General features: G+C 43.1%; 1 protein-coding gene across 1 annotated transcript; it reads right to left on the bottom strand.

Annotated features, from left to right (window-relative positions):
- Positions 1-931: 931 nt before the first annotated feature.
- On the bottom strand, positions 932-15,560 carry S100Z (S100 calcium binding protein Z). The gene is given in 5 exon segments (XM_049795763.1): positions 932-1,090; positions 2,280-2,437; positions 3,261-3,299; positions 3,302-3,347; positions 15,525-15,560. Coding segments are annotated over 5 exon segments (438 nt in total).
- Positions 15,561-16,991: the final 1,431 nt, after the last annotated feature.

Raw genomic sequence — 16,991 nt, 5'->3', positions numbered from 1 at the left:
CTTCCACGCAGTGGGTTGGATCAGTGTGAGATGAAATCATTGTTCCATAAGATGACTCCTATTACAAAGCTGTACCCAGGATCTTGTCATTAAATCCCCCACAAGTGGTCCTCTAAAAGCTGTCCTCTTAAGGTTGAGAGAACAGTGAAAACAGAAGGCATTTACATTTTCCCTGGAGACCCAGTCCTTCCACCAGCCCTCAGATCACTTTGCTGACTAAATCTTCTATGTATTTGAATAATTTACCATATGAATAACTTCATTTATGCCAAATGAAGAGGTGGACTACTGGGATGTAGTAATGCCAACACAACAAAATTGAAGCTGGGGAGGTGGGGGAAATGAACCTATAACAATGGCAAGTGGTACTGTCTGCTCAGGCGGCAGGAGACAGCTGTGAAGACGTCCGAAATATGAGAGTGTGGGAAGGTACAGAGCAGCATCTAAAAAGGGTTGTAGAATAAGCAGAGCTGAGCAAAAAACAAGCTGCTCTTTTTGAGCTGCAAAAATATGGTTGTTACAGAATGACTGAAAACTAAATTGCAAGTTTGATGTCTCATTCCAAATTTTCCAATTCAGAAAGTATATAGGAACATTCCTGCACCTTTTACTTCCCACTGACATTTAAGAAATAGAAGGATCAACTCCTGCCAAATGATCTGCCACCCTAAATCCTTGACCTGGGAAACTGATGAATGCATGTTACAGATGCATGCAGTGCAAAGACTGAAAATATTAAAAGCCAAACCTCAAGTGGTGTAAACTGGCTTTGGCCCAGCTTACACCAGTTGCTGATCTGCTCTGTAAGTATCTTACAGCAGTAGCAGCTGGAGAGATGATGGTTTGCATTCACTAAACGCTGATGAGGGCTACCTAACTAGGCATGTTTTGCTCACATTTGAGGCTGGGAGATTGATTGTATTGAGCATTTTTAAAATCCCTCTTTCTTTAGCTGTTCTTCGAAGAAATCATTACATGCCACAGTCAAAGCAGCAACCAGAATGACAAACTCATTAAAATCCACTTCATTGTCTTTATTGGAGTCCAGATCTTTCATAATCTTATCAACCAGAAGGGGGTCCTTTTGGCCCTAAAGAGAAAGAAGAGTGACTAAGTTGTGCGGATCTTGAATGCGTAATGCTGACATACTCAGCGGTGCAACCCACTGCTATGTCACAAGCCCCAGTGCTATTAAATAAAAGGCTGCATGAAGTATGCACCTGAATAGTAATATACCAATAGCCACAGCATTAAAAACGTAGGTCTGGGGTCCCAAAAGTGCACAGCAACAGAAACTGAAGACAGAGCAGCTCTTAGAAGGAATACAGGTACTAAATAGGCACTGAAATGAATCAAACAGATTTTAGGAGCTACTGAGAACTGATTTCTTTTGACAAGGTGGATCTATAATGTGCATTTCTCTGTATCATCCCTTATCAAACAGTACTTAGATTTTCAACAGGCTATTCATAAGTGGTCATGTTATACATCCATTCATCGCGTTCAGAAGATCTCTACTTAGCAAACAACACATCCTATTCAGTAGGAGTAAGAACAGTGAATCTCGTAATAATAAAACAATAGCCAAGATTAAAAGAAAATCCAACTCAAGGAAATCCTGCTGGTGGTGATAGGGTCCACAACAATTTTTAGAGTTAAGAGGATACAGGAAAACATCTATGTATCTGGTCATTATGCCGTAAAAAGCATCCACACTGTGTTATGCAGAACATAACAAACATGCAACGAGATATTCAGATCAGCAACTTATCGCCGAAAGGGTTTTCTTAGCACCTCTCTGTGGGGCACACAAGCAGCTGTACTGTGTCTGTGGCCATTGTGCACAAGCTACTTTCTTGTCTCATGAGAACTGGTTGCTGGATTCAATTCTTCGAAGGACTTATCTATGCCCTATTATTAAAAATTAATAAACAAAAAACTGATTAAAGCCTGATTTAGCTTTGATTTTTGCTACTGCTGCTAGGCTGCCCTTGCCCTCCTGCTCAAAAGTGCAGATGATTAAGCAGTGCACAGGTACACAGCTCTGCCACTGGTGGCACATGGCAGGGCACCAGGGCTGGACCACCCTCTGAAAACACGGTTCTCAAACAGGACATTTGATCTCATCTCCTTCTGTCTGGCTCCACAAAGACAACTGTCATCTGAGAAGCTGTGGCAGGATGTGCCTTGCAGAAGGAGATGCTATTTCTGAACACTTGGATAGCTGCTTATCCTGCCCATGAAACAGTAACTCAAGAGGTTCAGGAGCTGCACCTTACTGAAAGGAAGTCAGTGAGCTCACTGGTGAGGAGCTCCTTGAGTTCTCCTTTACTGAGCTTGTATCTGTCTCCTTCTTTGCCAGAGTAGTGATGGAAAATCCTGATCAAGGTGACCATTGCGTCCTCCAGCGGTGTGGACATAACAGTGAGCAGGAGAGCTGCAGGGCAAAGACCCAGAGTTAGCGACATTGCACAGGAGCCAAACCAAAGGCCAGTCTCAGGGAAGTGTTGGAGAGCTAGCTCAAGAGAGAAGTTGTTACTGGTACTGAAAAAATGGGGTTTCAGTTGATCCATCCTGTCAGCTGTGTGTGAGCAAGGCTAGACTGTTATAAAATAAAACATTGCCCCAAACTCACTAGCAACTATTTTGAAAAGGTAAACAGAAAAGAATGACTTTATTTAAGAAAGTGATCTACTGTGCATCCATTTTGCAAAGCTGCTGTAAAAGGAAATCTCTCATACCCCAAACCGAAAACATGGAAAATGAAGGCACACCCTCCTACCCGTTCATTCAAAAGTTTTCTCAAGAAAATGAGATCAACAAATAACTGTGGCCAAGTTATGACCTGGGATGCACATTTATACAGAAGGCTCCACACCAGTTTCTTAGGTGGTTAGAGGGAAGTCACCAGTAGTAATGATAGAAACATCAGCTTTCAATTTATTCAGTCATGTTTGCTTGGGCTTACCTTTTTTTCCTGTAAATTACCTAGAATAAACAAATCTGAGCTAGGCACCTCCGAGGGTTTGCTTCGTCAAGCATGCAGTAAGAAGGTACACAGGGAAGCACCACCAAGAAAAAAGATGGAAATGCAATTAGTTGTTGAGTAGCTGACTCAAAAAAATAGCTAAAAATAGGAATCAGGTGAAAGGGAAATATTATGCTGATTAAACCCCAGGAGAGACATTAAAAATCCAGAATGAAATTCAAGGTAAGACTGGAGTCCTGAACCATATCACTGTGCAAAGGCTAAGACTTACCTGCTTTACAGGCTAGCTGAGGTGTTTGCAAGAAAATATATCACAGAAGGCAATGGTCACCTTCCTTTCAAAACCCCTGCAGAGGCTCTTGTTTATCAGGATGAGAGGGTGGATTACACAAATAGAGACAGACGTATAATTGTCACAAGGATGATGGGGCTTCTGTTTCCCTCTGCATTTGCCTACTCTGTCCAATAGAAGCTGCTTACTGTAAATGGGACACTAAAATATTCACTAGGCAGAGCAGAGGGCTGTGTGTGGACCATACAAGATATTTCTTATCATTTGACCTCTTACAAATATGCCCATCCAGGGGCCTGAAGATCAAACTTAGAAAATGCTAACGATCACTGAGTCAGTATAAACCAACTTTCTCCCATTTTCAAAAGAACTCTTTCTAATCTGTCTCTCTGCACTTCTACAGCTGAGAGTCTAAATGCCTCGGCACTGGCAGCCAGTGTTCAAAGATACTGGGGTACCTAGGGGTAGGTTTATAGGCGAGTTTGCCACAAATCCCTTGAGACATCTACCTTTATTGTCAGATGTCTCTGTAAGCCTAAAACATTAGCTCTGGCTGAATGAAATTCTTGCTGTGGTACATGTGTCCTCAGGAGGAAACGAGGAAACCAGTTTCAGAGGAAGGTATGCCTGAAATTATGGTGTGCGCTGATCAACAGGCTTGGCTTAATTTTTATTAGTCCTGCACAACAACTGCAGTCAGCATCTCTCTTTTAAGAAATGATCTTCCCTCAGGAAGTCTTCCCCTGCCCCAAGCCCAGGGACTCGCTGACCCTGGGGGCGATGGCTGGGGGACACAAGAAAGAGCAGCTTCACCATGGTAGCGCCTACTTACCACCCAAAATACCAAATAACCACACATTGCATGATGGCCACATGAAATGGAAAACTGCTTGCTTTGGGTTTGCTTTCCCTCAATAAAGCCTTCCACCGGTTGCACACGCATGTCTAGCGAGCAGAACTGTGCAGATAAACAGCAAGAGGGCACACGGCTGCAGCTTTTTCTCTCTTTTGTTCCAGTCAGGAGGAAAGAGAATGAGATGGGCATTGTTTTCAGCTCCGAAAGCCTCCAGGCACTCGTAATTTTGAGTGCCACAGTAGATATCAGCCCACACCTCTGCCTCCCTCCTTTGGCTCCAGACATGATGTTTCTTCCACCTGTGCCGTTGTGACAAGTCTTCACAACCTGAGGGGTCTTGGCTGTGCCTCTGGAAGAAGCGGGAGGGAAGGGGGGGCCGTATAAAAATGCTGGATCCCAGCGGTATATGGGAAGTCACTGTGTTTCTGAAACCGTAGGCAGGCTCTTCTGGTTAGAGGTCCCTGCGGACATGTACAATACTCCACACAGGGCGTACGCCTTCACCTCCCTTCACTGTGGTCGTGCGTGCTCACCAGGGACAGGGGAGCCAAAGCTCAGGTAAATTTTAGAAAAGGTCCAGGCAGAAATCAGCCTGGAATGTTGACATGCAAAAAGAGGAACCTAACCTCTCCTGGAGTCAGAGGAGAGTTGCAGAGGAGAGTTGTTCTCTGTACCTTTTCTTTATTTGGGGATAGCTAGTGGGTGCCCAGTTTTGTACAGAGGGAACCCCTGTACTCCAGCAAGCACAGAGATCTAGCTGGACCATATGCAGCATGTGGGAGTAGAACATGGTGACATCAGGTGCAGCACAGCTCTCCCAGTCAGATCCTGGGCATTTTCTGTGTCTTTGCAGGTGCTAAGAAAAAGCATGGAGTCTCTTAGGTAGCTACAGCCATGTAGGGCTATGTCTAGCCTGGGATTCGCTAATGCTTATAACTATTGCTTAGAAATATTAACCAGATAAACACCAAAATACTGGGGTGTTTTTGGCATTTATTCAACAACAGTTTCACTCACAATCAGAAAAAAACCATGGCTGAGCCAATACACAAGTATAAAATCCTTCTGTTTGTCTCTATATTACATTGATCTTCTGGCTGATTAATATTGCAAATTAATTATCTAAGCAGAGTCTACAGGACATACAACTTTCAGGAAGCAGGTGTAAACTTTCAGAGCTGCGATCCTCAGGACAGAAGAAACAAGGGTTTCCTCTATCATCTCCAGGACATCAGCTCAATAATTTATACAGTGATATAATCTGTGCAGTCTCTTTCAATAGCTACTATCACCCCAGCTAAATGTGTAAGAAACTCTCTATTCCACGCTAGTGGATTACATGTACACAGGCGATGGCTGCACTGAGCTTGTTTGTTAAGAGGTCCATCCCTTTCCTCCCCGGCTAGTGAAATTGTGCCAGTGGCTCCAGTGACAGCAGAGATCTCCTAACTCCTGTGAAGGCAGGTCCCAGAGGCTACCAAAAATTCATGATTATCAATCAACTGTTTCTAATACTTCATCCAGAACTCCATCACAATCTGGTTTTGAATGATATCTGATAGGCACTGAAGATAATTAAAGTCAACACAGCCTGCGAACACTTCTGTATCAGGGCAAGACCTGACTCCTCCCCTGCACTCTGGTTTCCACCAGGCTGCACGCAGGAACAGCACCAGACGTGGTTCACAGAGGGAGCAGAACTGCAGCATGACTGCAGTGAAGATTGGTACCTTCCTTATTCATGACTAAACTTTGTCCATCACAACCTGCCAAATCACGGCAGTGTCGGTGGGAAGGCACCTCTGGAGGCACCCAGTCCCACCTCCTGCTCAAAATGGGATGATCACCAATGCCAGACCAGGTCAGCCATGGCTTTGTCTAGTTACATCTTGAAAACCTCCAGGGACGGATATTTCACAAGTTCTTGGGTAACCTGCTCTAGTGCTGCACTATCTCCTTGGGGAAGACATTTACCCTAATGTACAGTCTGAGCATCCCAAGCTTCAGTTGTGGCCATTGGCCCTTTTTGCACTGCCTACCACTACCATGAAGAGTTTGACTTTGTTGACTATAAATTCCCTTCAAATAGTCTTGGCTCCTCACTCAAACTAAAAAATAAACTTGAAAGCAGCCTGTCCCCTGACTTGCCCAATCTAGCTCCATGTTTTAGTGTCCCTTTCACATTATCTGCTTCCCCCTTGCAGACTGCTCCAGATGTGCCCTTCTAATGAGTATTTCAATATTAAAGTGTGCACTGCAAAATCAATGGCTGTTAGAAGCAGAAGGGCAGATTTTTCACCTGGCAAGCACAAATACTCTATAGGGCTGAATTTTGCTATCTTTGCTCAAACAGTAACAGATGCTAGGCTTACAGAATGAGTCAGCCATCTGATTTCACCAGAGGCTGCTGAGACAGGCAGAGGTTGTTCCTTGCCCTGTAAACCTGAGAAAGGACCAAACCAGCTGTGACTGATTCCTTTAATTTTAGTTGGGGTAATGTAGAAGTAGAGGTAATGTAGAGCTGGGAGGCTCTGCGGGACTGCTCCTCCACTCTTATGTGGAAATAGGGCAGTCAGATCACCCGCAGAAAAACTTACCGCTGGTCTCTTCTCCTTGAAAAACTGAGCAGTTCTGCCCTGTGTGAAGGCAGTCAGCCCTTGACATAGGTCAGCAGCCTTCTTCCTCTACAGCTGGGAAGGAGAATGTTTGGCTTCTTCACCAGGATTTTTCCTTGATCTCTTCTTGAGACAACATAACACAAGCTGCCTTTAAGCTAGAGCAGCCTACAGAGTGACAGTCTAAGCCACAGTAAAATACTGCTCAGCGTAAGTGGGAGGATGTCTTACTTAGGGCATCTGGTTTTCAACATTTGCCAGAATGCACATGGGGAATATTTTCTCACAAATAATTATTGTGCTGGGAAAGGCAAGTCAGCCTCCCACCCGCATCCTGCCACTATTTATTTTTCCCAAACTCACACTGTTCTTGGGATGCACGTGTTTTGAATCAATGTTGTACCCACAAAGTGGCAAAAGGTGTGATGGGAAGCAACAGGGAACACTGCAAGGCTCAGAAGGACAGATATACTATACACTAAAAAGCTTACATTAGCTTAGAGCCTAGATTAAAGAGCTTTTTAATATAGACTAAAGAGCTTATAAGAGACTTACATTTGAACCAGTATTTCTTGTTAAGTTATAATGAGCATTTGTACATTTTTAGGGTTGTTAGCGTTTTCATTTGTGTTTTGTTTCTGTATCTGGATGGTTGATAGATTTATCCCTTTACATCATGCATGTCTCCCTTCCCCACAGGTTCTAGTTCACATCTTCAAGAGTGATCCCACAGGCAGCAAAATAGCAAAGAGCTATTAAAGCTCTTGCTAATAGCTTTTACCACCTAAATTCAGTGGTTTACTCTGTAGGCATCTTTTTTAATGGGTTACACTTCAAGGGCTGCCCAACGGAACTGTATCCTGATCTCATTCTCTGCTGAGTCCTGTTTCAGACAAGATTGTACACTTTTTTTCCAAATATGTAAATGACTTTTTCATTGAAATGTCCAGATCATTGAACCCTGCTTGTTCCCATAGTGGTCATTTCTCTTGTGATACTAATTCAGAGCAGAAATTGGAGTGTAGTCTGTACTTGAGGTACTGATCTGGATTACTAGCTACCGCTCCCTTCTCCTCCTCCCAGAAAATCAGCCACCATTTCATCCCTTTGTGAGCAACCAGCTGTTACTAGCCTGTGAAGGCAACATAGAGTTGTATAGGAATGTATTGTTACCCGGAAAATAGCCTAGAAAGCCTTTGTCAACCCTAAACTGGCATTTTGAAGTGATATTCTGACTATACAATGCTTTCTTCCTCGTAAGCCTCTGAAGCAGATGCATCTATTGAGCCGTGTATCAGCCAAGCCATTTATTACTTCAATGCAGTCTATCTACACCAAGGAAGGATACCAAAATAGTGTAAAATACGCCGGTGTAGGCAGAGTGGAAGCCAGCTCTCCCTCAGGTAGCAGCAGTGGGTCCCATTACAGAGCTGCTCCCCCCCACCCCATAACCGGAGAACATGTACCCAGCACCAGCTGGCTTTGGTAGCTCATGTTACAGCTAGCATTTGGCAATACATCAGCTGAACAAAGCCAGGACGGTAATTCCCTTTGTGTTAAATCCACTGATGGGTAAGGCAAATCCACTCTTTTGAGACATTCTGGTTCTGACCGACTCATGTGTCTTCCTAATTTGAACTCATACCAATGTGCAGCAGCCTTCATCCTAATTCACTTCAATGTCCAGTTCCTTCCACAAGGTTTTTGCAGCTAGGTTCAGGTTATGCTTCATAACTGTTGGGACCCTGTGGACACATATTTAGCTAACGTCAGTTGCAAGAGCACTGCAGACACCTTTAGAAGATCTTGAACAAAATAAACAGGAAGACAAAAAAAGAAAGATGATAATAAAGCCAATTAGAAGAACACAAGTACGCATTCCACGATAAAGGGAACTTGGCACAAAACCCCTCAATTCATCAGTTTATTTTGACCAATTAGACTAAGACAAGCTTCGCATGTTTAAGTTGCTATAACCAATTATATCTTATGTTTATGCGTGTGTACAGTGTTGATATAACCAATCATATTTTATGCTTATGTGCATGTACAGTGACTTTGCAGCATACGTGACTATAAGTATGAGTGTGTTTTAGCAATAAAGGGTCGTCTGTCATCTGCTTTCAACTTTACAGGCGTCTGTCTACTTCAATCTCCTCAGGACCCCTCCTTGGCAGGGGTGATCCTGTGTCACAGGGTGGTGACCAAATCACCTACCTGGTTGTAGCGGTAGGAAAACCTTCCACAGGTTTTCCCTGGTCCTGGGTGGGCTGTTGAGTGACTCCTGCCTCAGTTCTTCCTTCCTGGTCTACAACTATCCACACAGCAGCTATTACTTTGGGAATGGGTTTCCTAGGGCTGGTGTGACTAGCTCAATGTTGTCAAAGAGTGTCTCTGAGCAGCAAAGGCCCCTACATGCTTGTCCATGCACTAGGCCATGCCATGATGCGCGGGTGGCCACCGAGGCTCTAGATGCAGAGCTCACTGCGTCTTTTCCATCCTCTCTGCTCTGTCTGTGAGCTGTGTGCTCAAGTGGGCCCACCTTGAGCTAACTGGCAAATAAACTCACCTTCCCTATTACCAGGGCTGAAATAAATACCTACCAAAAGATGCAATGGAAAAAAACCACTCCAGACCAACTTGATTCAATATTCCTGGCCACTGCTGATGTTAAATCACTGTCCTGGTTTCAGCCAGGATAGAGTTAATTTTCTTCTTAGTAGCTGGTACAGTGTGTTTTGGATTTAGTGTGAGGATAATGTTGGTAACACACTGATATTTTAGTTGTTACTAAGCAGTGCTTATCCTAAGTTAAGAAATTTTCAGTTCCCCATGCTCTGCCAGCAAGCAGGTGTACAAGAAGCTGGGAGAGAACATGGCTAGGACAGCTGAACCGAACTAGCCAAAGGGATATTCCATACCATAGAATGTCATGTTCAGTATATAAACTGGGGGCGGTTGGCCAGGAGGGGCTGATTGCTGCTTGGACATCGGTCAGCAGGCGGTGAGAAATTGCATTATGCATCACTTGTCTTTTCTTGGGTTTTATTTCTCTCTCTTTTTGTTATATTCCCTTTCATTACTATTATTATTATATTTTAATTACTAGTGTTATTATTATATTTTATTTTACTTTAGTTATTAAACCATTCTTACCTCAATCCATGAGTTTTACTTCTTTTTTTTCCGATTCTCAAACCTATCCCACTGGGAGGGGGTAGGAGAGAGCAAGCAGCTGTGTGGTGCTTAGTTGCTGGCTGGGGTTAAATCATGACAATCAATATAGAAAAATGAAGCAAATAAAGTTTTCTCTCAGTTTGTATGTATATAAAAAAAAAAAATGAGGAAAACAACTTCTTGTCTGGGGCTGCCCCTTAGTGTTCTGCTGAAGAACTGCTGCTTCCAGATCTCATGCTAGCAACGACTACCAAAGCTGCAGTGCCCAAGGGAGACAGACTCCCACCTGACTGCTCCAGGACACACGTAGATGCTTCACTACTGCATTACTACAGCAAGCTCCGCATAAGGGTCTGCATTATCAACAACAAGCCAAACGAGAAGTAAAACCATTTAAAAATACAAAGAAAACAAATACACTTTGCTCACAGCTTGTTGGCTAGAGATACAAACTCTGCAGTGAATTTAAGTGCTTAACACAGGTCAGTGTTAAAATAATGGGATTTAGGCACACACTTTACTGAATTCAGGCTGTATATTCCACTAATGGTCCTTAATAACGCATCCCAAACTTATCACCTGCTGTGTGAAAAAGAGAGTTCAGAAGCACTTAAGGCCAATGCCACTGTTTGGAAGGTAAATGGAAGGTAAATGGAAGAAAAGACCAGAATAATGTAATCTCCTCCAGAGCTGTTACAGGAACAATTTGCAGATAGCCATGAATTTTCTTGTCCAAATGCAATGGGATCAAGAAGCCTGAAGAGGGCATTGAGAGCCAGTAGATGGTCAGGGTATAGCAGGAGTGCTTAAAGATAAGTCCGTAGCAGAAAATCTAAATAAATATTTTGCATGTGTTTTCACTGTGGTGGAGTTTGTAGAGGTTCCAACAGGACAGAGAAAGCGACATACTGAAGGATCTGTCTCAGACTGAAGTGTAGGTAGAAGATGTTGTAGGGCAGATCTTCAGAACAAGCCGTAACAAGCCAGGACTGGACGGTATCTACTCCGGACCCCTAGAGGAACTTGAAAGTGGATGACCCATGGGAGCCGCTGGCTGAAAACTGTCTCGGGACCACAGCATAGAAACCTGGTAGGTATAATACCAAGTGGAGATGTGCCAGGCAGCATCCAGAGAGCTGCTGAACATTGTCTTCTGTCCATATTTGGTAAAGAGGTAGAGACCAGCCTGAAAACCAGAAGGGTGGGAACATGACTAAACACAGTACACTGGGGAAAAGGAAAGAGGAGGCATAACGCAAACCTACTGGTGCTCCCTGAAGAAGTCTATGATGGGTGACATCCTTGATTACTGTCCACCTTGTTCCCAGAAAGCATTCCTCACTCTTAAAGAAACTAGGCTGCCATGGGATACAAGGAAAAGACACACAGTAAATGGCTAACTGAAAGACAGGAAATAAATAATAAATTACTGCGTTTTACAAGTGAACCGACACCATCAGTGGGGGGTCCCACGGGAATCTGTCCTGGGGCCAGTGCTACTCAACATTTTCATGGTGACCTGGGAAAGGGAATTAATAATGACGGGATAGAGTTCTTTTGTTGATATAAAGCTACACAGAGAGAGGAAGCTAGTCCAGCTGTCAAGAATGCAGAAGGACCTCACAGAACTGAGTGATACAGTGTCAGACAAATTCAGCTAAATACAAAGTGATGTGGGGAAAATCAGGTTTTTGTACACAGCTATGAGCATTAAGTTGACTATTAGGATTCATGAATGAGATCTTGGGGTTACTGCAAATGAAAATGTTGGTCCAGTAAGAATCTGAAAACAAACAGAATTAGGAAAGAAATAGAAAACAGAAAAACAGAAGTGGTTTTATGCCACTAAATAAATCCAAGGGAAGCCCACTTCTTCAACATCATGGTGGTCCTCTTACCTTCTTCTTACAAACAGTATGGCAGGATTAGAAGAGATAAGGAGAAGAGCAGGAAAAAAAAAATGTGTCCTGTGCTAGAAACAGCTAAATACACAAGGCATCTCAGTCTGCAGAATGACATAACTGGGGATATGAAAGAAGCCTGTACATTCGTGAGTGGCATGAAGAAGGTGAGTAAGAACTAATTATTTATGGTCTTTTCCATACAAAAATAAGGGGACCTCCTCCCCCCCCAACCTAGTTCAAAACAAGCAGAAGAACATTTTTAAGCTGCAGAACTGCTTGCTGTGAGAAATTGTTGGGAAATACTTATTGAGAGCTACTAAATACAAAAGCTTGTGTCATCAGGACATCTCCAAAACACAAATCACTGGAGACTGGGTTGGTATTCTAGGGAAATACCAGCCTTGCCCAACTCTAGTCCTCTTTCCTACATAGCAGCATCAGCCACTGCTCCTAGCAGGTTATGAGGCAAGAACTAGCTTTTGTCTGACATGAAAAGCCAGCTATATTCTTATGTTATCTGAAAAAAAAAAAAAAAAAAAAAAAACTCACAACAGTAATGTAGGACCAGCACTAGTTCTGACAAACAGTCTCTGCTTTCCTAGAGAACTGTGTGGTTTAAATGGCTGTCCCAGTAATATTGGAATAGGAAGAAAACTCATTAAAAAGCACAAGGTAGACAAAACATTAATCTCCAGGACAAGGTTATAGGAAAACAAAACTGAAAGCAGAATGTGCTTGCAATCCTCCCTGGACGTTCTCAGGGCTATTACAGCCGCAGTTGCTCTGAGAGATCTGCTCTAGAAAAAGTGAACTTCTGACAGTACTAGGAATGGAGCAGTACCTACGCTACAAGAGCAAAGCATGTCTCAGCAGGAGCCAGCCTGAGTGTTAAAAGCTGATGTAAGTTAAGAGCTAGAGGCAGACTTAAGGTACAATTGATTTAATTGTCTTTAAAAGACAAGGAAATTAGATGGTTGTTCCAAGTTTAATGAACACCATAAATGGCCCAAAGACATGTTGCATGCATGTGCAAACCAAGAACAGCTGAGACAGTGGGAGAAAGCCAACAAGCATAATTTCCTCTTCACACCTTAGAGTTTACTTAGAATGTGGGGCTGCATGCTTTATTTCTGTTTGGAGGAAAAACTGAGAAACACTGTGCTGTGCAGATACACTCAGGTCTACCAGCAAGATACCCCACTCTGCTGTGGTGCCTCCATCCCTCACCTTTGCAGGGCAGTAGCAGCAGCTCCTGGGTCCACCAGACCTGGCAGGTACCTCATCCAAGCTACTGGCCAGCAGTGGGGTTCCTTCCTGTTGAACAATGTGATGCCCCCATGGGCTTCATGTTGGTCTCCTGGCTCACAGCCCCATCACACACTCTCCTCTCTCATTCCACAGTTCTATGTCACCTGGCATGTCAGATGCTGAGAAGCTAGATGTAAGCCCCACATGGTGACAGAGAATACACTTGCACTTGCACTCGCACTGTCCAGGGACAGGACACAGCTCAAACAATGGCTGCCAGTGCTTGCCATGGAGCGTTGTTCTGATCCCTCTGTTTCACTTCTCTTTGCTGCTTTTATCCTTGCTTCTGTGCCTCCTGAGCATAACATTTGTGCAGCCTTTCAGCTCCTGCATTTGCAGGAAGGGACTCCCTCATCTCCAGCAGACCTCATTGGGTCTCACTCTGCAGCATGAAGTTCTCTTATGAGGTTGTGCATCATTTCCCGTGATCTTGCTATGGGAAGCCTATTTTTTGTGGCTGATCAGTTAGCTCACTTTCAAGGGTGCTATATTAAGATGCACAGAAGCAGTCTGAATAGAACTGGTTTCAGCGAACACCTCTAGTGCGTAAAAACAAAGACTTTAGATATATGTTGGAAGAGAAGTAGACACAAGTGACTGCAGAACTATTACTCAACCAATACACATCACGGTTAAAATATGTTATCAAAATTTGGAAAGAAGCTGGAATAAAATCACTGAAGTGAGTTAAAATGGGTGAGTAAAAGTTTTGACAGATAGAAAGCCCGCAAAGCAATCATCTACTTTGTCTATGTGCCACTAAAAATAGTCATCATGTCTGCTGTGGAAAACAGAGTGATCCTGTACAAATTGACTTAGACATTTACTGCTCTGCTGCCTTCTAAAAGGATGACTAATGTTTTATTGTTCCTACCCCATTTTCCAAGTACCCCTATAACAAAGCCTTGAAAGAGCTGGTGTTACATTCACAGAGCTTCCTTCTCATCTCCGCCCTGCTGTATTGAACAATATTCCACCTTTGATCAGCAAGACTTGTCTTTACTTCAAAGAGCCACATAACACTGTTTAAACCCTTTCTCAGCCACAGAGATGCACAAGTTGCATTCAAACTCTCTGATTCCAGTGAGCTTTAAGAGGCATATATCTCTGTGAAAAGAAATTCCTTCATAAACAGAACTATATGAATTTCTGTTATTTGCTTTTCAGATATTTGACCAAAGACTCTGAGCTATGAAAAGGAGAATGTCAGTGACTGATATCATGTGCAATATTCTTTAATTTAAGCTTTTATTTCCTCTGCATGTATTTTTCTGCCTTTTTTGCGGTGATTTTAGAGTGAAATCAGATTTTATATTTACAGAAGTCTTTTCCAAACTAACTCTTTTGCCATTGTTTAAAGGTTGTTTAAAAGTTCATCGTCCCTGCGGTATTTCTAGAGAAAGCAGGGCAATACACTGACAAAAATGCTGAGACTGGTATTAAATGAGACTTCAGATGTACATTTGGTAATACAAAGCACTGCCATCCCTGAACTAAAAAGCATGATGATGATATCAGCATCCTTCCTTGCTCTCTTTTTCCTAGAGATTTTCTGTTTCTTGGGGTAATTGGCAGATACAAAAGGCTGGCAGGTTCTCAGGAGCAAGTATCTGCTACCATCTTGTTTCCATTGTGTTGAGTTGGGTGCTTAAATATGCTCATTTTGGTACAAAAGTGTAAGTATCCTGAGGCTGTTAAGACTCCTTGGAGTCATACTGTGGCAGAAGTATGGCAGAAACCAGTATCATATCAGTAGTGATTGCTGCCTTAACTTGTACAGCCCTCTAATTATAGTACCTTTATTAATTACATGGACATGCTTTGTCTTCTAGCGGTCATTGAAACAAAAAGTATAACAGGCATTGATGTCTTTTATTGTAAGAGTTATCTAAGTCAAATTATGCCACTCACAAAGCAAATGAACAATTACTTTCCAACAACCAAAATTACAGATGTGGCTGACCCATGGAAAGCTCCTAAAGGATGGTATTACAAAGTATGTAGATTTTTTTTGTCAGGGGACTGAGTCCAGGCATTCCCCATTCTTCATTCTTCGGTTCACTGTCAAAAGAAGTTTGTGGTAAATGAAAGGCAGATCCTCTCACCATCTCCTCTGATGTTGTAGCCCCACTGATGGCATAGGTCCAGCACTCTCAGTTGTTCCTTACTCACCTGACATGATGGGTTGCAGCTTGAGAGATGCATCCCAGCCTCAGTCCTGTCTTTGACATCAAACAGAAGTACACATGCAGCATCTTGCAAGAGTATTACGACTCCTGAGGAAGATGAAAGGCTGGTGAAAAACAGTACAAATGGGACTCTGCCTTTGGTCAAAGGGCAAAGAAGATTTGTTCCTTACTTAAGAAATACATTTATTTCTTACCTGAGTCCACTCTTGTGAAGCGGCCTGAGTCACCATCCTTACCAGCACAAAGTTTTTTGTAGTTACAATGGCTGTGGTAAACATGCATTAAGTTACAGCCAGACATTTGCAGGTGAAGCAACATTTCCACGATGGCAAACTTCATGTGGGCTCAGATGCTGCGAAAATTATGAGAAAAATCAGCTATCGCTGACAATAAACTTCTGCGTGTCATACTATTTCAGAAACCTTGGGATTAGAGGAGATAAACAACACCTCTTGTTCAGATAAGATTATGCTTAGAAGACTTCGTTTTAACAGTGGTTTAGATCCAATAAAAATTAGGGACACTGGAAGATATCGTGAGAATATCCTGCTTCAAATAATACTCTCCAGGAGCCTTGTATCTCTCCTTAGCAGTCTGCTTCCCTGATCCCAAGCTTAGCAGGGATATTTAATATAATCTGTTAAGTCTTTCTCCTTCTCTAACATCAGATATATATGTGTGTTTTGAAATGGGGAATTACAAAACTACTTGCACAGCACAAGGAAACCTGGATTAAGTCTTTCATATTTGTGCATGTTAAAGAAAACGTGCAATAGCAGCTAGAAACAGAAGAGGGAGCCTTTAGTCACAGTATGAGCTCTTTTTGCAGTTTTCAGAAAATGAAACAAAACATGATTCTGTATGTAAAATTCTTTCCCCAGCTGATGAACAAAGTACTCAGTCAGCTCCCAAATACCACTGATCCCTCTGGGCTTGGGCAGACAGCTTGGTTGGCATGTGACATGTACCTTTGCCCCTTCTCTGAGAAGCCACGCTCCTGTGTCACACTCTGTGCTCTGTGCACTTTGTCTGCTGAGATGGTACTATTTCCCCATACTGCAAGTCTCCTGAAGCTAGGAGGTTAACATGCAAAAGTGAGAATGTGACTTCAAGGAGGACAATCTACTCCAGAAACACCAAGAGCCAAGGAGATGCTTGCATCTCTGACTTTAATGCTGTAGCTTTAGCTCCTCATGTAAGTAGGGGAGTGGGTGCTCTGTGAGGAAGGAGGGAGGCTGCTAGGTTAGACATGCTGAACTACCCTCTGCAGATGTTCACGTACCAATACAATGCTTAGGTACCAAAGCAGAGATGTGTGTCTTGACTCCCCTCTCCCCTTGGAAGAAGGAATGAACTACCCAACAGAAAGGCACTGTGAGTCCATGCTTAGGGAAACTGTGCATTAATTAGCATAAGATATGTGCCACGTGCACACTACAGTGACCCCACTAAGTGGACAAGCCCCCCCCGAATGGTCCACAGGCCACAGTGCCATGTGGAGCCCTTGCTCTTCCTGATCACGTTTGACAGGTCTGGTTTGGTGTCTTTGGGTGCCTGCAACCAGCAGTGACTCTAGGGTTTGTATTCATGCCCAAAATTGTTTAAACTTAAACCACACATAGAAGACAAAAGGATCTTGAAACAACAGGGCTGCTGACATC

The sequence above is a fragment of the Accipiter gentilis genome, chromosome Z (assembly GCF_929443795.1).
Source record: "Accipiter gentilis chromosome Z, bAccGen1.1, whole genome shotgun sequence".
Taxonomy (NCBI): Eukaryota; Metazoa; Chordata; class Aves; order Accipitriformes; family Accipitridae; genus Astur; species Astur gentilis.
This window is presented reverse-complemented; position numbering and strand designations above follow the sequence as displayed.